Below are 23,366 nucleotides of genomic sequence, written 5' to 3' on the forward strand. Positions count from 1 at the left end.
CGCGCCCGGCCTTTTATTTTAATTTTTAAAAAGGTACCTGCGAGTTTTAAACAGCTACTCTGGGGCCAGCGTGCTTTTTGAGGCGTGCCGGTAAGGATCGTTCTGTCCATCTCCTGACAAGAAGTCAAAACCTCCGTCCTGGGGTTCGGTCAGTTAGTGGGTCAGATAATCATCTCAGCTCAACCACTACTCCCAGCCAGCAGCGGCCACATCCCCGTGTCGCCCTCGAAGACTACAAGTCCCAGCCTGCCGCGCTCTGGGCCGTGGAAGCCCCGCCTTTTCCGGCGGGCCCCGCCTCCTCGTTGCCCCGGCCGCGGGCGCGCGATGGATACCGGGTGCTGGTTGTTCGGCGGCGAGTTCGAGGACTCTGTGTTCGAGGAGAGGCCGAAGCGGCGGTCAGGACCGCCCGCGTCCTACTGCGCCAAGCTCTGCGAGCCGCAGGTGAGAAGCTGGGGCCTCTTTGACTCATCCCGCACCCCAGGCCTCGCCCTCCGGGGGTCCCCGGCCCGTCCGCCCGCGCGAACGCAAACCCTGGCCAGCTCCAGCGCCCACCGCCTCCCTCGCCGTCCCTCACCCTACACTGGGAAGCGGACTTCCCAGGCCCCATTCCGGGTCCATGGGCGAGAATCCCCGCGTTGTCAGCAGCTTGACTCCCAACTGGCATTTGGCCGGCCTGGCTGTTGCCGGCTGGACTCACGCCCCTGCCCTGAAATCTCCGGTACCTCCCATTTGCCTTCACTACTCCTACAGCCGGGCGGTCAGGCCCCCCAAAACGGTGACGTCCGGCAAACCCACTCGCCCCTCCCTCTTCAGCGAGCTCCCCCTCCCCGTACCAACCCCGCGCTGTTATATTCGTTTTTCAAGGCACATCTTAAATGTCACCTCCTCCAGAAAGTCTTTTCCGATTTCGTCTTCCAGCCATATATTTTTGTCTTTGGCTCCCTTCCCTCTATTTAGCTTCTACTTAAAGCACTTGTCAGTATTCTCATGCAGTCCTGAGACCCGGAGTGCTAAATGATCGCACCAGCATGGGTTCTTGATGCCCTTGGCAGTGCCTAACAGTTTTTATTCATAATAGGGACTCCGCGAATATTTTTGAATTAGTACAGTATTACTTCCTATTCTTTCATGAGTGTAAATAGCTCATCAGTCAAAACTAATGTTTATGGAAAATACGGAAGTGTTCCGGGCACAGTGGTGGGTTCCTTCGCATATATTGTCTCATTCGTTCCTCACAATTGTACTGACAAGATGCCAGGCCCTCGATAATTACCGAATTATGTTTTTGGTTATTTCGGTTACATTTTCTCCTTATCACATAACGATCTTTCAAAGTTACCCTCAGCCCTGGATCACGTGGACTCAAAACAGGGAATGGGCTTGGAAACCACGTGGCAGAACATTAAAAAACTGGTTATGAGATAGGACTCTTGAATTCCAATATTGGCTTTACCACTTGCCTTGAAGGTGTCAGCTCCTTATTTGTCCCTTCAGAAAAATAATACATGCTGCCTCACAGAGTTATTGTGAGAGTGAAATGAGACGATGTATATGAAAATACTTTTGTCAGGTCTGATGTGCTGTACAGGTGCATAGAATTTAACACAAATTCTAAAGTCAAGTGATTTTTTTCTTTTTTTTTTCTTTTTTTTTTTTTTTGAGGTGGAGTTTGTCGCCCAGGCTGGAGTGCAATGGCGCGATCTCGGCTCACCGCAGCCTCCGCCTCCCGGGTTCAAGCGATTCTCCTGCCTCAGCCTCGGAACTAGCTGGGATTACAGACGTATGCCACCATGCTGGCCTAATTTTGTATTTTTAGTAGAGACAGGGTTTCTCTACTGTTGTTAGCCAGGCTGGTCTTGAACTCCTAACCTCAAGTGATCTGCCCACCTTGGCCTCCCAGAGTGCTGGGATTATAGGTGTAAGCCACTGCCTTTCCGTATATTATTTATTCAATAGTCAATCTCAGTCTCACTTTCCTTTTTATCCATAGGATTTAAATCAGTAGAAAAGCAAATAAAGGCCGGGCGCGGTGGCTCAAGCCTGTAATCCCAGCACTTTGGGAGGCCGAGACCATCCTGGCTAACACGGTGAAACCCCGTCTCTACTAAAAAATACAAAAAACTAGCCGGGCGAGGTGGCGGGTGCCTGTAGTCCCAGCTACTAGGGAGGCTGAGGCAGGAGAATGGCGTAAACCCGGGAGGCGGAGCTTGCAGTGAGCTGAGATGGGGCCACTGCACTCCAACCTGGGTGACAGAGCGAGACTCCGTCTCAAAAAAAAAAAAAAAAAAGAAAAGCAAATAAAGTATCCCAGATGGGCATTTCCTCAGACTTCTCTCCTACAGGTTTTTGGTATTTCGTTGCATTGGAGCCTCCGTCTAGCCTTAATTTCTGTCTCCTTTGCTGAAATTCTAGTTTTTTGCCATTATGACATTTTCATAATTGCACCATATCTATAATTCTTCTTTCCTATGTCCTTTGAGTAAAGAATTGTCAATCCCTATTCCAGTCACACTAAAATTTCTCTACAAGAGAGCATGTCTCATTTTAAAGAACCAATGTGGCCTGGATGCGGTGGCTCACACACTTTGGAAGGCCAAGGTGGGCTGAGGCAGGAGGATCACTTGTGCTCACGAGTTCGAAACCAACCTGGCCAACATGGTGAAACCCTCTCTCTACAAAAAAAAAAAAAATACAAAAATTAACTGGGTGTGGTGGCACGCACCTGTAATACCAGCTACTTGGGAGGCCCAGGCATGAGAATTGCTTGAACCCAGGAGGTAGAAGTTGAGCTGAGATCGTACCACTGCACTCCAGCCTGGGCAACAGGGTGAGACTCTCTCAAAAAAATAAATACATAAATAAAGTAAAGAACTAGTGTGAACTATGCTAGATAAATGTAGGTTCCCAGGCACCACAGCCCTATGTATTGAAAATGCTGTAGATAAAATCATACAGTTGTGTGCTGCTTTTCTAGAGAGGTATCATATTATTGTTGCGCTTATTACCTGTGATAATTTTTTTTTTTACTTATTAAATATATTTTTAGTTGAGACAGGGTCTCACTCTGTTGCCCTGGCTGGAGTGCTGTGACCTGAACACAGCTTACCATAGTCTCCGAGTCCCAGACTCCCAAGCAGTTCTCCCACCTCAGCCTCCCAAGTAACCACATCCCACATCCAGCTCCTTCTTTTTTTTTTTTTTTTTTTTGTAGAAATGAGGTCTCCCTCTGTTGCCCAGGCTGGTCTTAGACTCCTGGGCTCAAGCAATCCTCTCACCTCAGCTTCCTGAGCAGCTGGGACTACAGGTGCATGCCACCATGCCCAGCTAATTTTTTTTTTTTTTTTTTTTTTTGAGACAGTCTTGCTCTGTCGCCCAAGCTGGGGTGCAGTGGGATGATCTCTGCTCACCGCAACCTCCACTTCCTGGGTTCAAGCAATTCTCCTGCCTCAGCCTCCCAAGTAGCTGGGATTACAAGTGCATGCCACCACGCCTAGCTAATTTTTGTATTTGCAGTAGAGACAGGGTTTTGCCATGTCCACGCTGGTCTTGAACTCCTGGGCTTAAGCTATCCACCAGCCTTGCCCTCCAAAAGCGCTAGGATTATAGGTGTGAGCCACTGTGCCTGGCCTGCCCAGCCAATTTTTAAATATTTTGTAGACATAGGGTCTTTCTCTCGCTATGTTGCCCAGACTGGTGTCAGACTCCTGGCATCAAGCAGCCTACCCACCTGGGCCTCCCAAAGTGCTAGGATTGCAGGTGTAAGCCACTGCACCTGAGCAGCTTGTGATCATTTTAATAAAAATGGAGCCCTAATTAAAATGTTCGTTCTTTGTCAGTGTGTTTCTCCTGAGTCTCGTCTTGAAGAAGTCTTTGAGGTTTAATCAATTATATTATGGGAAATTGCTTCTGATATGAGGTGGAAAAGCATAGCTTCACTCTCTAATAGACTGTTTTCATGATTTCAAGTGGTTTTATGAAGAAACAGAAAGCAGTGATGATGTTGAAGTGCTGACTCTCAAGAAATTCAAAGGAGACCTGGCCTACAGACGACAAGAGTATCAGGTAGAATTCCAGATACAGGAGATGGCAGTGCTGGCCGGGCGCGGTGGCTCACGCCTGTAATCCCAGCACTTTGGGAGGCCGAGACGGGTGGATCACGAGGTCAGGAGATCGAGACCATCCTGGCTAACACGGTGAAACCCCGTCTCTACTAAAAACTACAAAAAACTAGCCGGGCGAGGTGGCGGGCGCCTGTAGTCCCAGCTACTCGGGAGGCTGAGGCAGGAGAATGGCGTAAACCCGGGAGGCGGAGCTTGCAGTGAGCTGAGATCTGGCCACTGCACCCCAGCCTGGGCAACAGAGCAAGACTCCGTCTCAAAAAAAAAAAAAAAGAAGATGGCGGTACTTGACGTGGGCTCTTGTTTTATCGATTATGGCATATGCAAATAACAGTGTGCCAAGTTAGTGTGGTGTTTATGAAGATGAATTTAACCTTTTGTGATGTGTGTTTGTAATCTGAGGTGCCCAAGTTTCTGTCCTTTTCTGCTTGGCTCTGTATGATTTGTTTGTTTCCTGTAACTCCAACAAAAGGATCTATTTGGGGTCCTTGTAGGTTTATTCCCCAAGGTTTTGTATCTCCTCATTACTTAGGACCCTCTAGCACAGATATTTCACTGTGCCACAGGAGCAAATCACCCCAAGATGTGTAGGAAAAAGGAAGAACTAACAACTAGATGTTAGATTGCGTTACACATGTATCTCATTTCATCTTCATGAGAATCCTGTTTTTATTTTGCTCATGAAGAGGTTATAAAGTAAGTTAGTGGCAAAACCAGAATTCAAAGCCTGGTATATTTGGTCTCAGAATATTCTTTCTACTATGTCATGATTCTTTCCATAGTAGTAGTGATTATTTTCTCTAGCCATTCCTTCTCTACCTTTTAGGAAAATAGGATTGACTAGATGTATTAGTCCATTTTCATTCTACTGTGAAGAAATACCCAAGAGTAGATAATTTATTTAAAAAAAAAAAAAAAAAAGAGGTTTAATGCACTCACAGTTCCACATGGCTGAGGAGGCCTCACAATCATGGCAGAAGGTGAAGGAGGAGCAAAGTCATGTCTTACATGGCAGCAGGCAAAGAGAGCATGTGCAGGGGAACTGCCTTTCATAAAACCATCAGGTATCTTGAGACTTACTAACTACCATGAGAAGAGCATGGGAAAAACCCACCCCATGATTCAGTTACCTCCCACCAGGTCCCTCCCATGACATGCGGGGGTTATGGGAGCTGCAATTTAAGATGAGATTTGGGTGGGGACACAGCCAAACCATATCACTAGAATGCTGAAATCTTCTTTAATTCATTTAAATATTCATTTAATTCATTGGTCAGTTATAACATTACTTTCCACTTACGAAAAAAATCACCCCTATGCTGAATCCTTTTTTCTGTTGTGTTTTCCTCCTTTCATTCCTTTATTTAACAAATAATTTCCAGAAAGCACTGCAGGAGTATTCCAGTATCTCTGAAAAATTGTCACCAACCAATTTTGCCATGAAAAGGGATGTCCAGGAAGGTCAGGCTCGGTGTCTGGCTCACCTGGGTAGGCATATGGAAGCACTGGAGATTGCTGCAAACTTGGTGAGTGATTTTATTGCTGATTTTCACACATATTTCTATAAGGGTGGTCGAATGGTGTATTTTTTGAAAACAAAACAAACTTCTTGCTAGTAGCAAAATCTATGGGTTTGGATAAGCAGAAGAAAATTGTCAGGGGTGTGAGAATTTTATTATGATGACCAACTTAGAACCTAGGCATAATCATTTTCTTGTAATACTTTTCTTGTGTCATTCTCAAAATTCTTTATTGCCTGAAAATCTCCTTTGCAGAGGTTTTTCTCTTGTTAGGAGTAACATTCAGTGTGGAAGGACTATGAGTGATCTGTTTTCTTCATTAGATTGTTTTTAGACTTTGTTCTCCAAAATTTCTACAATGAACATATATTTTTCTAAGCACAAAAAAGGTCCCCCCCACAAAAATGACTAAATACTCATACCAAGCCACACTTAATAGTCCTTTTTATTTTTAAGTGAAATTTGCAGAATTTTTTTTTCTTTTTTCTTTTCCCCAGTCAACAAAAGGGACACTTTATTGAGGCCCCAGGGCCATGGGGCCTGGGCAGGAGGCTGCTGTTTGGGGGAAAGAAGAGCCTTCTTTGGCCTTCTTCTTGGGGCACAGGTTGTTGGTTTGGCCGCCCTTCTTGTGGCAGTTGACAGCACAGCGGGGTGCAGGCGGGCACAGCACTTGCGGCAGATCATGTTGTTGCGGTTGTATTTCTAGGCGAACTGGCGGAGGGAAGGCTCAGTAATGCCACCTTGCAGGCGCAGCACCATGTGCAGAGTGGACTCTTTCTGGATATTGTAGTCTGAGAGAGTGCAGCCATCCTCCAGCTGTTTGCCCGCAAGTATCAGATGCTGCTGGTCAGGTGGGATGCCCTCCTTGTCTTGAATTTTGGCGTTGACATTCTCAGTGGTGTCACTGGGCTCGATCTCAAAGGTCTTGCCTGTGAGGGTCTTCACAAAGGTCTGCATCTCTGCGTCTGGAGCTTGGCAGCCTCACTGAAGAAAAAGAGTGAATTTTCTTTCCTTCTTTTTTATTGATTTTTTTGAGGCAGAGCCTCACTCTGTTGCCCAGGCTGGAGTGCAGTGGCGCGATCTTGGCTCACCACAACCTCCGCCTCCTGATTAAGGCAATTCTCCTGCCTCAGCCTCCTGAGTAGCTGTGATTACAGGCACCCGCCACCACACCTAGCTAATTTTTGTATTTTTAGTAGAGAAGGGGTTTCACCATGTTAGGCTGGTCTCGAACTCCTGACCTTGTGATCCGCCCGCCTCGGCCTCCCAAAGTGCTGGGATTATAGGTGTGAGCCACTGCAATCGGCATTTTTTTTCTTTAAAAAAAGTTTTATTGCCTTTTTCCACACATTCTGAAGCGGAATTTTTTTTTAAGGGATAAAGAAAGGCCGTGCTTTCCAATTCTAGATTCTATTGCTTTTGTTTCTAGGTTAAGGCATTATTTGTATTGATTTTTGTGTAAATTTTATATGGGAATTAGTCTAAATGGACTAGTTTTCTTCCTCGGAGGGAATTAAGGAGACACTATGGCACTGATTTTGAGCTCTGTGGATGTACCGCCCAGCGATCAACCTAACATATGCACACAATTGAGCTGACATCTGCCGTCTCATTAACTAAGAGAAATCCCTAACCTTTGCTTGCTTAGGGCTTCACAGCATAGGACCTCCGCCTCTTGCAAGGAAACTTTGGCAGTAATTGTTCTAAGAACAAGGGAAACAGCTGTGTTTTGTTGTTTCTTTTCTGTTCTCTACTAATTGGGGGTTAATGCTTAAGCTGAAAGATACATCACTTGAACAGGAAGCGTTTGCATGAGCAGTTAACTTGATGGGATTTAATTGTGTTCATTTCTAGTCTCCCCAGTCTGCAAATTAACAGTGCTCTTGGCCTTTCTGGTGCCTCTCTCTAGCCTTCATTACTGTCCTCCTCTCTCCGCTTTCTCGCACGTCACTGTTGTGCTTCCTCCTCTTTGCCTTGATCGTTGAAGGTAGTGGCAGCTGGATTCGTGGCAGGGTTTGAGTCATCTCTGGTTCCTTCTAGCTTAGGGAGTCTGTTTTGGTGGCTCAGAGAAGGATCTGTTGCCAATCAGCCGATGCCAGGTCTTTGGTGCTGGGGATGGTTACTAGGCAGGAGAAACACCAGTCAGAGAATCCTGGACTTTCAGAACTGTGCATCAGGTGTCCCAGCAATCTAGTTGGCAGGACTGTCGGGTGGAAAGTGGGCTCATGGGGTTCGCCCCTTTCTGTGGGCTTTGCACATGATCTTGAAAAGGAGCTGGGCACATTCCTCAGCCCCGGGCTCAAAACTCCCTGAGCCTAATACAAACACATCCCATCCTCCCATCCCACCACATACCGCCATATATCTCTCAAACTCCCTGAGCCCAGTACAAACACCACCTGGAAAATCTCCGATAAGGAGACAGCCGTTCAAGGTTACTGAAAGCGCGGGAGCCAAAAGAATTTCTTTGTTCCCCTGCAACTTTCGGGCTATAAAAAGCAAACGTTCGCATTGTTCGGGGCCCTCTTGCCCTCTTGTATACTGTGGAATGGAGGGACCAAGTTCGAACTTGTAGTAAAGATCCTTGCCGCTTGGCTTTGACACTGGTCTCTGGTGGTCTTCTTTGGGGAACAAACGGTCTGGGCATAACATCTGGGGGCTCGTCCGGGATTCCCCAAGCCCACCAGACCCCTGGTCAACGGATCTGCTAGGATCGATCTACTGATAGGTGAACTGGCTCGTCTCCGTTTGTCTGTCTGTGTCTGTGTGTCTGTTCTAAATCTGAATCTGTGACTCGCGAGGTCTGAAACTGGAGCTGGCACAGTCCTGGCGGACGCGCTATAGGACGGCCAGCGGAGACCGGTGGGAGACGTCCCCTGGCTCTCTTCTGATTTAAATTGCTATCTGAGCTGCCGGAGCGCGTTCGCGATCCAGGCAGCAGCTGACTCTGACCCCGACTGCCGGGACACTGGTCTCTGGTGGTCTTCTTTGGGGAACAAACGGTCTGGGCATAACAATCTCAGTGGACCCTGCCTGTCTGCATGGCATTCTCATTTCCTGGTAAGCTGTGTTTTGTTTTGTTTTGTTTTAAATTTCTTCTCTACGTGAGGACCCTTGCCTTTTGTTATTAGCTCTGACCCATATCTGTTTTTTGTGACAGTAGTTACTGTCTTTTCACATTCTGTAGGGGACCTGTCACAGTATGTAACATTGAACAAAATAGACAGTCCCAAGGTGCCCATCAAGATACAAACATTTTCTGTTCACAATTTCTGCTGAAATTCATTCACCTCTTTTCATGATTTTTGGATAAGATTTATAATAGGACTTATTTCTTAAATAATTAGAACATTTTCTTATAGTGGTTGGTATGCTTACGTGGTAACTGTGGTAAGAAAATGGCTTTCTGGTAGTAAATGACTCCTTTTCATTTATCCACTCAGCACTCAACAAACATTTCAGTCCTGTTTTCCTGGTTCTGGGTTCGATGCTAAGGAGACAAACAATACATCTTGTACATGCAGTGCTCATGTAGTGTCTGGTGGGTTTACCAGCGCACGTATATATATCAGCTCTTTTTTTCCTTTCTGAGATGGAGTCTTGCTCTGTTGCCCAGGCTGGAGTGCAGTGGTGCGATCTTGGCTCACTGCAGCCTCCGCCTCCTAGGTTCAAGCAGTTCTCCTGTCTCAGGCTCCCAAGTAGCTGGGATTACAGGCACGTGTCACCATGCCCAGGTAATTTTTTTTGGTTGTTTTTTTAGATGGAGTCTCCCATTGTCAGCCAGGCTGGAGTGCAATGACGTGATCTCGGCTCACTGCAACCTTTGCCTCCTGGGTTCAAGTGATTCTCCTGTCTCAGCCTCCCAAGTAGCTGGGATTACAGGTGCCCACTACCATGCCTGCCTAATTTTTTTTTATTTTAGTAGAGATGGGGTTTCACCATATTGCCCAGGCTGGTCTCGAAGTCCTGAACTCAGGCAGTCCACCCGCCTCAGCCTCCCAAAGTACTAGGATTATAGGCATGAGCCACTGTGCCCGGCCTTTTTTGTATTTTTAATAGAGGCGGAGTTTCACTATGTTGGCCAGGCTGGTCTCAAACTCCTGACCTCAAGTGATCTGCCCACCTCAACTTCCCAAAGTGCTAGGATTACAGGCGTGAGCCACCTTGCCCGGCCATATCACCTCTTCTTAAGTACCTTTTATTCCTTGACTTTTAGTATAACTGACTATAGCTCTCCTGCTTACCAGCCATATTATGCCAGGCAAGTTATCTAACCTCTCTGTGACCCAGTTGCCTTATCTATAACATAAGGAAAATTACTGAATCTACTTTAAAGAATTGTCAGGAGGATTAAATGAGGAAAACACTTAGAATAGTGCCTGCCACTGGGTAAGCACTCAGTAAATGTTAACTGTCATCATCATGTTATTGTTACAGGAGTTGCAGTATTCTGGAAAAATCACTCAAACTCATTTAAATATATGTATGTATGTATGTATGTATATGTGTGTGTGTATGTGTGTATATATATATTATTATTGTTACTATTATTTTTTTGAGATGGAGTCTCGCTCTGTCGCCAAGGCTGGAATGCAGTGGCGCGATCTCAGCTCACTGCAGGCTCCGCCTCCTGGGTTCACGCCATTCTCCTGCCTCAGCCTCCCAAGTAGCTGGGACTACAGGTGCCCGCCACCACACCTGGCTAATTTTTTGTATTTTTAGTAGAGATGGGGTTTCACCATGTTAGCCAGGATGGTCTCGATCTCCTGACCTCGTGATCTGCCCGCCTCAGCCTCCCAAAGTGCTGGGATTACAGGCGTGAGCCACCGTGCCCAGCCTAAATATAATTTAATTTTAAGAAAGGAGTTTACTAATCCAGCTCTCAAAACCATACCATTGACAGGGCACGGTGGCTTACGCCTATATTCCCAGCACTTTGGGAGGCTGAGGTGGGCAGAGGTCCAGAGGTTGAGACCAGCCTGGCCAACGTGGTAAAACCCCATCCCTAATGACAATTTTAAAAAACTCGCTGGGCCTGTTGGTGGGCGCCTGTAGTCCCAGCTACTTGGGAGGCTGAGGTGGGAGGACTGCTTGAACCTGGGAGGTGGAGGTTGCAGTGAGTCAAGATCACGCCACTGCACTCCAGCCTGGGCGAAAGAACAAGACTTCATCTCAGACAGACAAACAAAACCCTGTCATCAGAGTCATAGTTTGTGAGTAACAGCCTCCACCTTAACATACGCTTGCTTTCTCAATATCAAAATGTTTTTGAGGCCGGGCACAGTGGTTCGTGCCTATAACCCCAGCACTTTCGGAGACCGAGGTGGATGGATCACTTGAGGTCGGGAGTTCGAGACCAGCCTGGCCAACATGGCAAAACTCCATCTCTACTTTATGCAAAAATTAGCCGGTGTGGTGGCAGCTGCCCATCATCCCAGCTACTCCAGAGACTGAGGCAGGAGGATTGCTTGAACCTGGGAGGAAGAGGTTGCAGTGAGCCGAGATCGCACCATTGCACTGCAGCCTGGGCGATGAGAGCGGAACTCTGTCTCAAAAAAAAAAAAAAAAAAAAAAAATGTTTCTGAACAATATAAAGCCCTATAGACTGATTACAGAAGAAGGGTAGCATTTGTTACAGATGTAGTCTATACATGTTGTTTTCCTTATAAATAAAAGACATGATTTGACTTTAGAAAAGTCATTACTCAAACGTGATTTAACATCTGTGATGGCCGAGGAACTGTGCTCTATACTAGGAATTTGCATTGAACAAAAGCTCTTATGGAGCTAAATGGTCTGTTGGGAAGGACAGATGCTAAACAGTAGTAACAATAAAACGAGATGTGTTCTGTCTTTGGGAAGGTACAGTGTCACCACGTCAGTTGTATGGGGCTTTATCTCCTATCTCTTCACTCAGTGTGGGAATATTTAGAGCTGCCCACAGGCCTTCACTTGCTGGTGTATAGTTTCCGGGGCCGTATACCAGGTAGTTTTGCTCCTGTTTCATGCTCAGTGTGGTTCTATGAGGGAGCCTGATCTGGATGCTCGCAGGCCAGGCTTTCCTTAGACCTCACATCAACTTGAAGGTAATTTGAGTCTGCCATCTGCTCTCTGCAAACTTTAACTTACAAAAAGCAGACCTGTCTTTACTAACCCAGAGGACATTTGCCATATGGCAGGTTAGGCAAGAGATGGTGGCTCTGGTTAAGGAGATTTGAAAAGGATTTTCTGATCAGAAGGAAACTAAGCAACCCCTTTTGGCCAAAAATAATTGACCTTGGTAATGGTTACCAGGGAAGGCATTTGGATTCAATTAGAATGCGTCATGAAGCATGGAGAGCTTCAGGGCTATCCTGTTTAAAATGTCTAAGCCAAATAAAATTTGGAAGTGGAGTTTGTTCAAATCCTCAAGGAAATTACCATTTGAATTTTTAGAAAGCCTTGAATATTACAGTGGAATCATTAGGCCAGGATCTAAGAAAAGTGGCTGGGTCTTTCAGATATCTGGCTGAAGACACTAAAGATTATAATAAAAATTGGACATAAATGGATATTTATGTTTTTGATGCCGAACTTCTGGCAGGCCACCATCATATGAATTGTTAAGTTATTATGACATTAGGATGTTTGAGAATGGCTGGCGACTATTTCTCTAGATAGCATGTATCTCTCTAGGTTTATGGTTTCAAACATGAAGTGTATTGAAATATATTTAGGTCACTCGTATAGCTACTGAAAGATACTTCTGATTTATAACATATACAACTTGGGTTTTTAGGCATTCTCATTTTATATGGAAAATGCTTTGAAGTTTAAACTTTTTAACCTTTTTTTTTCTCCTTAGGAAAATAAAGCAACCAACACAGACCATTTAACCACCGTACTCTACCTCCAGCTTGCTATTTTTTCAAGTCTGCAGAACTTGGAGAAAACAATTTTCTGCCTACAGAAACTGATTTCTTTGCATCCTTTTAATCCTTGGAACTGGGGCAGATTGGCCGAGGCTTACCTGAGTCTGGGGCCAGCTCTTTCAGCAGCACTTGCGTCATCTCAGAAACAGCAGAGTTTCACCTCAAGTGACAAAACTATCAAATCCTCCTTTCCACACGCAGGAAAAGACTGTCTTTTGAGTTTTCCTGAAACCTTGCCTGAGAGCTGTTTATTTCCTGTGGAAGCAAATAGCAGTAATAGCCAGAAAAATGAGAAAGCTATTACAAATATCCAAAACTGTATGGCAGAAAAGAGAGAAACAGTGTTGACAGAGACTCAGCTGAAAGCATGTGCCTCTTTTATACGAACCAGGTAAGCTGAGAGTCGCTTAAGCAACACTTGGCAATGAGCTCAGAGTAAAGGCTTTATTTTCTAATTTTAAGCTTCAAAAAGTTCTAGGCTAGACGTTTGGTATATATTTTTGAATTTTTCCTATGGTTGTGTTGAACGTTTGTCATTCTAATACGTAATACTTGGAAACAAAACTACATTTGTTTAAGAATAAAACCTATGGTGGCTGGGTGTGGTAGCACATGCCTGTAATCCCAGCATTTTGGGAGGCTGAGGCAGGTGGATCATTTGAGCTCAGGAATTTGAGACCAGCCTGAGCAACATGGTGAAATCCCATTTCTACAAAAAAATTTTTTTAAAAGTTAACTATGCGGGCTAGGCGCAGTGGCTCACGACTGTAATCCCAGCACTTTGGGAGGGTGAGGTGGGCAGATCACAAGGTCAGGAGATCGAGACCAGCCTGGCCAACATGGTGAAACCCTGTCTCTACTAAAATACAAAAAATTAGCTGGGTGTGGTGGCGCGTGCCTGTAATCCCAGCTACTCAGGAGGCTGAGGCAGGGGAATCGCTGAACCCGCGAGGCGGAGGTTGCAGTGAACTGAGATTGCACCACTGCGTTCCAACCTGGCGAAAGGGCAAGACTCTGTCTCAAAAAAAAAAAAAAAAAAAGTAACCAGGCATGGTGGTGCATGCCTGTAGTCCCGGTTACTCGGGAGGCTGAGATGGAAAGATTGCTTGAGCCTGGGAGGCCAAGGCTGCAGTGAGCTGAGATCACACCACAGCACTCCAGCCTGGGCAACAGAGTGAGACTCTGTCTCAGAAACAAAAAGCAATATAACCTGTGTCATTGCCCAAGATGGAATGTTAAGATTAGAAAACATTAAAAATTAGGAAAATAAAAATGTATAAAACACTGAAAAAGGGAGAGGAGATATTTTAAAGAAGGAATTTTCTATTTACATGTTCCACAGAAATCTAAAGAAGAAAATCAGCTCTTGTGTTTGCATTGCTGATAATGGGAGTAGATGATGCTTAATTCATTCTCTAGAGAATTCCCACGGTTTGTGCCTAGGGATACCAAGTACTTTTCATCCTTAAAGTATAAGAGTTTGAGGGAAGGGTGGGGAGAATACACTTGACCAGTTCTATAAATGATGAGAGAAGAAGCAGATTCTCTCATGTTTCAAATGGTACCAAAGAATGTACAGATTTTTCAACTCAGGAGGATTCAAGAAGTATTAATAGGCTTACTGAGAAGTGGTATCTATTTGGCAAATTTTATTTTATTATTATTTTTTTGAGATGGAGTTTTGCTCTTATTGCCCAGGCTGGAGTGCAGTGGCGCGATCTCAGCTCACTGCAACCTCTGTCTCCAGGTTCAAGCAGCTCTCCTGCCTCAGCCTCCTGAGTAGCTGGAATTACAGCTGTGTACCACTACACCTGGCTAATTTTTGTATTTTTAGTAGAGACGGGGTTTCACTGTGTTGGCCAGGCTGGTCTCGAACTCCTGACCTCAGGTGATCCACCTGCCTCGGCTTCCCAAAGTGCTGGGATTACATGTGTGAGCCACCGCGCCTGGCCAAAACCTGTGATTTAGAGAGCTCTGGTGACTGTGATGCTGGATTAGAAGGAGGAGCTAAGGACTAGAGGTTGTGGACTAATTAGTGGAAGATGATGAGGGCCTGACCTAGGCTGGTGCAGTGGTAATAAAAAAAAGAAATGGATATCACTGCATGATAGAATAGACAGGACGTGGTGACCAGCGGAGTGTGTGGGAAGGATGAGGGTGGGAGAATGGAAGAGTCTCTGCAGTCTCTCGTGGATGCACAGGTGGATGGTGGTGCCTTTCGCTGAGATAGGACACCTGGGAAGATGAGCAGAGCCGAACTGGGGTGGAAGGCAATGATTTTAGGCTTGAAGTACCGAGACTCAGGTGCCTGGAGGATATCCAGAGGGTGGAAAGCAAGTTACATCAAAGGGATCACAAAGGTGAACGCTTCCCGAGGCCGGGTAGGTGATGTCAGCGGGTCAGACTGAAGCAGACAGATGATCGTTTCACCTGTGAGTCAGGTCAGGCTCCTTTCTGAAACGCCCCGGTGGCTTCCCATTGCACTTACATCAGTTCCACGTTTCTTGCCACGGCCTGCAAGGTCTGATTTGAATTGGCCCTGCCTTTTTTTCCCCACCTCATTTCCTACACATTTTTCTCTCTGACTGTGTTCCAGCCACAGTGATCTTAATGATTTTCAAGCATGTCAAGTTTTTTCCTGTGTCAGAGCCCCCTTCTCCCTGGCCAAGCCCTCGCCCCCAGATGTTCTCCCACTGGTTCCTCGTCAGGTAGCTCATAGCTTGCCTGGTATCTCAGGAAAGCCTTCCTGCCTACACTGCCGCATCTGAAGAGGACACTGTGTCCACCCTGTCTTGGGTTTTTTGCCTAGCACTTGTCACTACCTGAAATGCTTATGTGCTGTCTCCCTCCTTCCATTCCATGAGGCCTCAAATGTGTTTTGCTCATCAGTATCTCTCAATGCCTAGCATAGTGTCGGGCACGTTCCGCAGTATGGAGAGCTGAGTGCTTCTGGGCATTGCAGTAGGTACCAGTGAGAAAATGGGGAAGATCTGCATATTATTTATTAAAAAAAAAAAACAAAAAAAACCAGAAGGAACCAAATGAGGAAGACAGGAGGAAGTTAAATGAGAGAGGAGACCAGCTATGATCATGACGGGGAAGTCAGTGGTAAGGTATCGCAGAGTGGTTGTCAGAGGGTCATCAAAGATTGGGCCCTGCTTGGGGTAATTGAAGTGTGCTAGCGAATCTAATTAGTCCTTGCGGTCAAGTTGCTGTGGGGTCAGCGAGATGGAAGGGTCACAGAACACTGACTTCAAAGGAGCAAATCCAGAGGGCCTGTGTGAGAGGAGTCTGATTGGGAGGCTTGTTCCTTTCACTCCAAATTACTCATCCTTTCAATCCCTTGACTTCCACAGGAGGCTCTTTTGAGGCCGGAAGCTCTTTTCACGTGTTGCCCTCTAAAGATTTCTTTGAGCAGTTTTAGTCTTTATCTTTTAGAAAAGATGAATCTCCAATGTAAAGTTGGGCAATTGATTCCGAGTCGGAAGCTTTAGGGATTGAAATGATAGTTCTAGTGAGGGTGGGTACCTGCTTTTTAACCTGGTGGGGCTCGCAGCAACTCAATACCTGGGCTCTCTGAACGTTTCCTCACGGCTTTCCTTTATCTGGAAGCGCTGGGACTTTTCGCCACGCATTGGGACTTTTCGGTTTTTCAGGCTTCTGCTTCAGTTTACCCAACCTCAGCAAACATCGTTTGCTTTGGAGAGAAACTTAAGGACTCAGCAGGAAATTGAAGATAAAATGAAAGGGTTCAGCTTCAAAGAAGACACTTTGCTGTTGATAGCTGAGGTGAGTGTATCCCTCGGGTTTATGTGAAACGAGGCATCATAGATACTTTCCCTGGTTCTGATAGCATTTTTTAAAAAGCAGGGTGAAATCTCATCTACTGAAGGACTTGTCTCCCTCCTTTGTGTGCCTTTTGATCACTCAGCAATCACCAAGGCGGCCTCTTGATCGGCATTCCCCTGCAGCGTGTGGGACGGCAGGGGCTGTGTTTCATGCACTTGTCAGCGCTTGTTAGCACCTGCCTGTCTGAACATCATCAATGCCCAATAATTGTTTCAGTGCTGAATAAACGAATGAATGAATGCTTACATTTGTGCAGCAGTTCTATTTTTTTTCCTCCATTCATCATAACAGCTTGTGAAGATGAGTAGAGCTAGAATTGAGGCTCAGAGAGCTTGTGACTTTCCTTCTGGTCAGATTTTCAGTGGCAGAGCAGGTCTGGAGCTTGTGTTTGCCAGCTGTAAGTCCATTTTATCTCTGCTCCACCCTGTTACTACTTTGATGGTTGCATAGAAATTCAAAGGTCAGTTTTTTTAAACTAACATTTAAACCTTCCTTGGCTTTTTTTTTTTTGAGTCAGAGTCTTGCTCTGTCACCCAGGCTGGAATGCAGTGGCACGATCTCAGCTCACTGCAACCTGTACCTCTTGGGTTCAAGTGATTCTCATGTCTCAGCCTCCCAAGTAGCTGGGGTCACAGGTGTGCACCACCATGCCCTGCTAATTTTTGTATTTTTAGTAGAGACAGGGTTCACCATGTTGGCCAGTCCGTCTTGAACTCCTGGCCTCAAGCAGTCTACCCACCTCAGCCTCCCAAAGTGCTGGGATTACAGGCCTGGGCCACCATGCCACATCTCTTCCTTTTACTTCTGAGAGGCTATGCTAGTCTGTTTTTCTCCTGTGTTTCTTAACATTCCTCTGCCTCTTGGGACTCAGCTGGTTTCTTCTGTAGCTTAAGTAATGGCATACTAAGGATTCCCTTGGCCTCTCTGTTTTCTACTTTTCTCTCACAGAAATCATCACCACATCCCTAGGTTCCATTGTCACCTCTGGGTTGATTACTCTCCAGTCTTTATCTCCAGTCTCATCTCTGGGACACGTGTCTCACGTCAGATTAATTGCCTATAGGTGGTTAACTTGGGATAATTATTGATTACTCTTCTGTCACTTCAAGTGCAAAATGTCTAAAATGGAACTACTCATCAAAACACTTCCTGTAATCCCATCACTTTGGGAGGCCAAGGTGGGTGGATCACTTGGTCAACATGGTGAAACCCCATCTCTACTAAAAATACAAAAAACTAGCCAGGCGTGGTGGCGGGCACCTGTAATCCCAGCTACTCAGGAGGCTGAGGCGGAAGAATCGCTTGAACCCGGGAGGTGGAGGTTGCAGTGAACTGAGATTGTACCACTGCACTCCTGCCTGGGCAACAGGAGACTCCGCCTCAAAAAACAAAACACAAGAAAAACACTTCTGGTCAGTCTTTTACTTCCCCCAAGTTCTACATCCTCCAGGAAGCTTTTCTGGAATACTCTGTTCTGTTGTAATTTCTCCTTCCTCTGAGCTCAGATAGTGATTACTTGAATAGATAGCTCTTTGGGCCCTAAAAAGACATGAGAATGTGTCTTATGTTTTCATCTAGGTGTTAGGTTCCTTATAAGTAATAGTATGTTTTGAGCATCTTTGTATTCTTCACCATGCTCGATAAATCTGTTGGTTGGGTGGAAGAGTAGTTTCCTATGTGGACAATGCATGTGATATACCAGTGGAGCTTTTTAAAAAGATAGAAAATGTCTGGGCCCTCGTTAGGATTGTAATTAGGATTATAATGTACATTTTGTTTTGTGCTTGTTTTTATTTTTTTAAAGATAAGGTCTCATTCTGTCACTCAGGCTGGGCTGCAGTGTATAATCTTAGCTCACTGCAGCCTGAAATTCCTGGGCTCAAGTGGTCCTATCACCTCAGCCTCCCACGTTCATAGGATTACAGGCACCCACCACCATGTCCAGCTAGTTTTAAAATTTTTTGTAGAGGCAGGGTCTCACTATGTTGCCCAGTCTGGTCCCAAACTCCTGTCCTCAAATGATCATCCCACCTTGGCCTCCCTAAGTGCTAGAATTACAGGTGTGAGCCACCATGCGGGCTTTATTTTGTGCTTTTAATTTTAGTTGACTTGTGATAACATAACCCCATATCCTTAAATATTCTTTGATCATATGCTTTTTTTTTTCCTGTTTATAATTCTTGTATTTGAATTAGGATCCAAACAAGGTCTAAATATTGTATGTGGTGCTTTTGTCTCATGTGTGTTTTTTATTCTATAACAACTGCTCTTCTCCCTCTTTTTTACTCTGATAAAATACGTAACTTAAATTTGCCATCTTAATCATTTTTGAATGTACAATTCAATGGAATGAAGTACATATACAGTGTTGTGCCACTTTGACCACTATTTCCAAAAATTTTCATCACCCCAAACAAACTCTACCCATTAAGCAATAACTCCCTATTCCCTTCTCTCTCTACCTGCTAGAACCTCTAATCTACTATTTTGCTCTATGAATTTATCTATTCTAGATATTTCAAATAAGTGGAATCATACCATATGTGTCCTTTTGTATCTGCTTTATTTCACTTAGCGTAATGTTTTCAAGGTTTATCCATATTATAGCATTTATCAAAACTTCATACCTTCTTATGGCTAAATAATATTCATATGTATGTACATATCTCATTTTATTTGTCCACTCATCTGTTGATGGATACTTGAGTTGTTTCTACCTTTTGGATATTGTGAATAATGCTGCTGTGAACATTAGCATATAAGTATGTTTGAGTCTCTGTTTTTTGTTTGTTTGTTTTGTTTGAGACGGAGTCTTGCTCTGTCACCCAGGCAGGAGTGCAGTGGCACTATCTCGGCTCACTGCAGCCTCTGCTTCCCAGGTTCAAGCAATTCTCCTATCTCAACCTTCCAAGTAGCTGGGGCTACAGGTGTGTGCCACCATGCCCAGCTAACTTTTATATTTTTAGTAGAGACAGGCTTTCACCATATTGGCCAGGCTGGTCTCGAACTCCTGATCTCAAGTGGTCTGCCTGCCTCGGCCTCCCAAAGTGCTGGGATTACAGGCGTGAGCCACTGCACCCAGCTAAGTCTCTGTTTTTAATTATTTTGGGTATATACCTAGGAAGGTAATTACTGGGTCATATATTAGCTTTAACTTTTTTAGGAACTGCCAAACTGTACATTTTATTTTCTATTTTGTGATATTTACCTAACATTGTGACGTGGGTATGACCCTATATCCTAAATATTATATTTGAGTACACAATTTTTAATGACTGGATAGTAGTCAGTTTTTGGACAAACTATAATTTACTTAGTTCCCTGTGTTGAACATTTAACAAATACTCAGTACCTAGTTTAATAAATCCTTGCAAGAAAATTAATGTGTGCATTTGTACCTTTTGGAACAGATTATTAGAAATAGAATCACTGGATTTAAATATATGAGTATTTTAAAGACGTAAAGCACATTTCCAAATTGTCATTTCCAAAAAGCACCTTTCCAAATTCTCATTTAGAAAGGTTAGTTCAATTTATGTATCCTCCAGCAATATGTGAAAGCACTGTTTTTTCTACGCTGATCCTGACTATTAGATTGGCCCATGTGAAATCAATCATTTTGGCCTCTTAAATCATCTATTTTGCATAATTTAACTTAATATTACTTTAAAAATTGGTAGCTTGGTAGGTTAAAATGTAATATTTTTAGCATTAATGTTTATTTATTTACTATTAAGTTGAACAATTCTTTCATATGTTTATCGACCATTAGTATCATGTCAAATGCCTAGTCTTGCTTTTGCTTCATTATTCTTTCTGTTTTTCGTAGCAATTTTAAGAGTTCTCTCTATATTACACTTAAGTATCTTTCTATATGTTACTATATTTTCTGAAGTTTATGATTCTTTTTTGGCATATGGAAGTTTAAAATGTTTATGTGGCTGACTGTTTTGGCAGATTTTTGGACACCTGTAAATATTGTACCTGCCCATCCCTCTTTGGGAAATAGTGTGTTTGGGCTTACTGTTATTCATTTATCTTTTTTTATTTTTAAGAAAGGCATTTTTGGTGTTTTATCCCAGATTTTAAAATACTACATTTCATTGAATCTAGAAAATCATCAGTTGTAAGACATATCATTTGATGTGTCACTAAAAGAAAAATAAGATGTCAGCCGGGCGCGGTGGCTCACACCTGTAATCCCAACACTTTGGGAGGCCGAAGCCGGTGGATCACGAGGTCAGGAGATCAAGACCATCTTGGCTAACACGGTGAAATCCCGTCTCTACTAAAAATACAAAAATTAACCAGGCCTGGTGGCGCATGCCTGTAATCCCAGCTACTTGGGAGGCTGAGGCAGAACAGCTTGAACCCAGGAGGCAGAGGTTGCAGTGAGCCAAGATCGCGCCACTGCACTCCAGCCTGGGCGACAGAGCGAGACTGTCTCAAAAAAAAAAAAAAAAGAAAAAGAAGATGCCATTTACAGTATCACATAAAGCCTCACTCTAGTGGTTATCAAATACATTTTTTTTTTTTGTTTTGGAGGTGGGGTCTCACTCTATCTCCCAGGCTGAAGTACAGTGGCATGTACTCCAGCCTGGAGCGACAGAGCGAGACTCTGACTCACAAAAAATGATAATAATAATTTTTTTTTTTGTAGGGACGGGGATCTTGCTCTGTTGCCCTGGCCGCCCTCTCTAACTCCTGGCCTTTAGCGACCATCCTGCCCTCGGCCTTCCAAAGTGTTGGGGTACAGGTGTGAATCACCACACCTGGCTCAGCTACATCTTGATTTTAGAGATGTTAAAATACAAAAACAAAAAGGTATCTTAGAACTGGTGACATATCAGGCTTTAGTAAATACTGACTGTTGCCTAGTGAAACTTGGCTCTCATTGGCAATTTCCTCAAACAATATGTAACCTTTGAAGATTTAAACCCAGTCCTCAAAACCATTCTTTGAGCTTGCTTCTTAATTCATTATAGTTTGAGTTTTCATGAACACATTCCATATCCGAGTTTGCAGGAACCTTGGAGATTATCTAATGCAAATCTATGTGGAACTTAAATTCCCTCCACAACATCTCTGCTCCATGGCTACCTACGTAAGCTTTCATGCCAGATAGTATGAAATGTTTTGGAACTTAATTTTAGTTCATTGTCATTACCCAAGGTCAGACTGCTTACTTAGTGGGTTCAGGTACAAGCTTTCTACAACCTAACTTTGTGATGTCTTCTCAAAGAAACTAACCCAGAATCTTGGGACATGACCCTGTGTTCATCTGGGCCTGATTCTGACCAGTAGGGGGCAGTATTGTACCTTCATTGGTAACGGGCTCCTTAAATCCCTAAGATTGCTTTGGTTATAGAGAGATTAGAGTCCTTTTGGGTCAGGAAAAGGTGGGCCCAGCTACATGGCACAGTTGCATTCTCACCAACAGAATATGCTCTTTGAAACAAAGAGGGTAACTCAGTACTCCTGGTAAGCCAAATAATACTGCTGCCACAGCAGTACCGAAGTGATTCTTTCACTTGGGGAGAATGAGAGTAGAAATATGGGATATTTTACTTGTCCTTGGATAACTACTTCTGAGATCAGATGAGATCGGGCACGTTCAGGGTGGTATGGCGGTAGACGGATAACTGCTTCCGAGCAAACATCTTTTCAATGGGTTGGGAATGTCCCCTGGCTGCTATTTTCTGCCTTTGAGTGAAAGCCTTTACAGTTGATAACTAGCATATTCCATGTCTGCTGCCTCTTATTGGAACAGTTTTCTTTTTCTCCCCCCCTCCTGTTACAGGTTATGGGAGAAGATATCCCAGAAAAAATAAAAGATGAAGTTCATGCAGAGGTGAAGTGTGTTGGCTCCGTAGCCCTGACTGCCTTGGTGACTGCATCCTCAGAAGAATTTGAAGACAAGTGGTTCAGAAAGATCAAAGACCATTTCTGTCCATTTGAAAATCAGTTCCATACAGAAATACAAATCTTAGCTTAGTGGGTTATAAAAAACAAAACCACAAACATCTTGTACTGTATTAGTTGTCCTTGTTTACTTCAGACAGGATCCATTGCTAATCATGGAGTATAAATGATTATGTTTTATAAAACTGGCTTCTGTCTCAAATAATTTCTACTGCATTCAGTTTATGTTTTGTTTTCTTTTTGGATTTTTCCTATCCCATTATAAGTACTGTATCTTAGGCCTACTACCCCTTTAGAAGGTAATCTGTTGGGGAAGTGTATCAAGGAGGCTTTTAGATTTGTGGTCTTTTAAAAACAGTTACTATATTATAGCCAGCACCATAAGAATCCACGTTGTTTAGGTAAATTCATTGGGAATGACCAAGAATGTTGAGATGTGAAACTAAGCTATTTCTAAGAAGGGTGTACCAAGCGCTGTGGAGGGTTGGAGATCTTACCCTGTGAAGCGTCTGAGATCTTACCCTACTTGTAAGCTAACAGGTTAGCCTCTCCCACTTTTCATGGATGCTGGCAGAAAGGAGACTCCTGGGTCAGAGACAAAGGATTTTATGACCCATGGCCCAGCAGGCAGTATAAACTTCAGTGTGCTTGCATCAGTTTCTCTTGCCTCCAAGTCCCAAGGGCACATAATGGGCACAGAAGGAATGCCTATGTTCACATACAATGAATGTGCATTACCATGTCTTGTGATGCACACATGACTGGTTGCCTTCAGGAGAGGAGTGCTGAGTTTGGGAAACTCTAATCTTTGATAATGGGCAGTGAGCATGCTTGCCCTTTGCTCCAGAGGTAGATGCTGTCTCCTTTTTAAGGCTGTTCGCCCTGCAAACATCTTGGAGAAGATAGACTGGAACAATGAGCACTGAGTGCCTCTTTCACACGTCGCACAGAAACACGAGAGCTGTGGAGCTTTGTCTGCTAGGTTGATCATCCTGTCCTTTTTCAGCCACATGAATTTTAATCACAGCCTGTAACATCATCTTAAA

At 44.3% G+C, this 23,366-nt stretch overlaps 1 protein-coding gene and 1 pseudogene across 3 annotated transcripts; one reads left to right on the forward strand and one right to left on the reverse strand.

The window, feature by feature from the left end:
* Positions 1-277: 277 nt before the first annotated feature.
* On the forward strand, positions 278-22,523 carry C8H8orf76 (chromosome 8 C8orf76 homolog). Of its 3 annotated transcripts, none has more exons than XM_050801527.1 (6): positions 278-441; positions 3,967-4,062; positions 5,501-5,644; positions 12,483-12,940; positions 16,206-16,338; positions 22,199-22,523. In XM_050801527.1, exons 1-6 carry the CDS (start codon positions 325-327, stop codon positions 22,391-22,393), a joined length of 1,143 nt encoding a protein of 380 aa, XP_050657484.1. In that variant the 5' UTR covers positions 278-324; the 3' UTR covers positions 22,394-22,523. The 3 variants fall into 3 exon arrangements, with proteins under 3 accessions (XP_050657484.1, XP_050657485.1, XP_050657486.1); XM_050801528.1 differs by lacking the exon at positions 22,199-22,523 and adding an exon at positions 16,417-16,639; XM_050801529.1 differs by lacking the exon at positions 22,199-22,523 and adding an exon at positions 16,420-16,639.
* On the reverse strand, positions 6,153-6,628 carry LOC126960926 (ubiquitin-like; annotated as a pseudogene).
* Positions 22,524-23,366: the final 843 nt, after the last annotated feature.

Source organism: Macaca thibetana, chromosome 8 (genome assembly GCF_024542745.1).
Source record: "Macaca thibetana thibetana isolate TM-01 chromosome 8, ASM2454274v1, whole genome shotgun sequence".
Lineage (NCBI taxonomy): Eukaryota > Metazoa > Chordata > Mammalia > Primates > Cercopithecidae > Macaca > Macaca thibetana.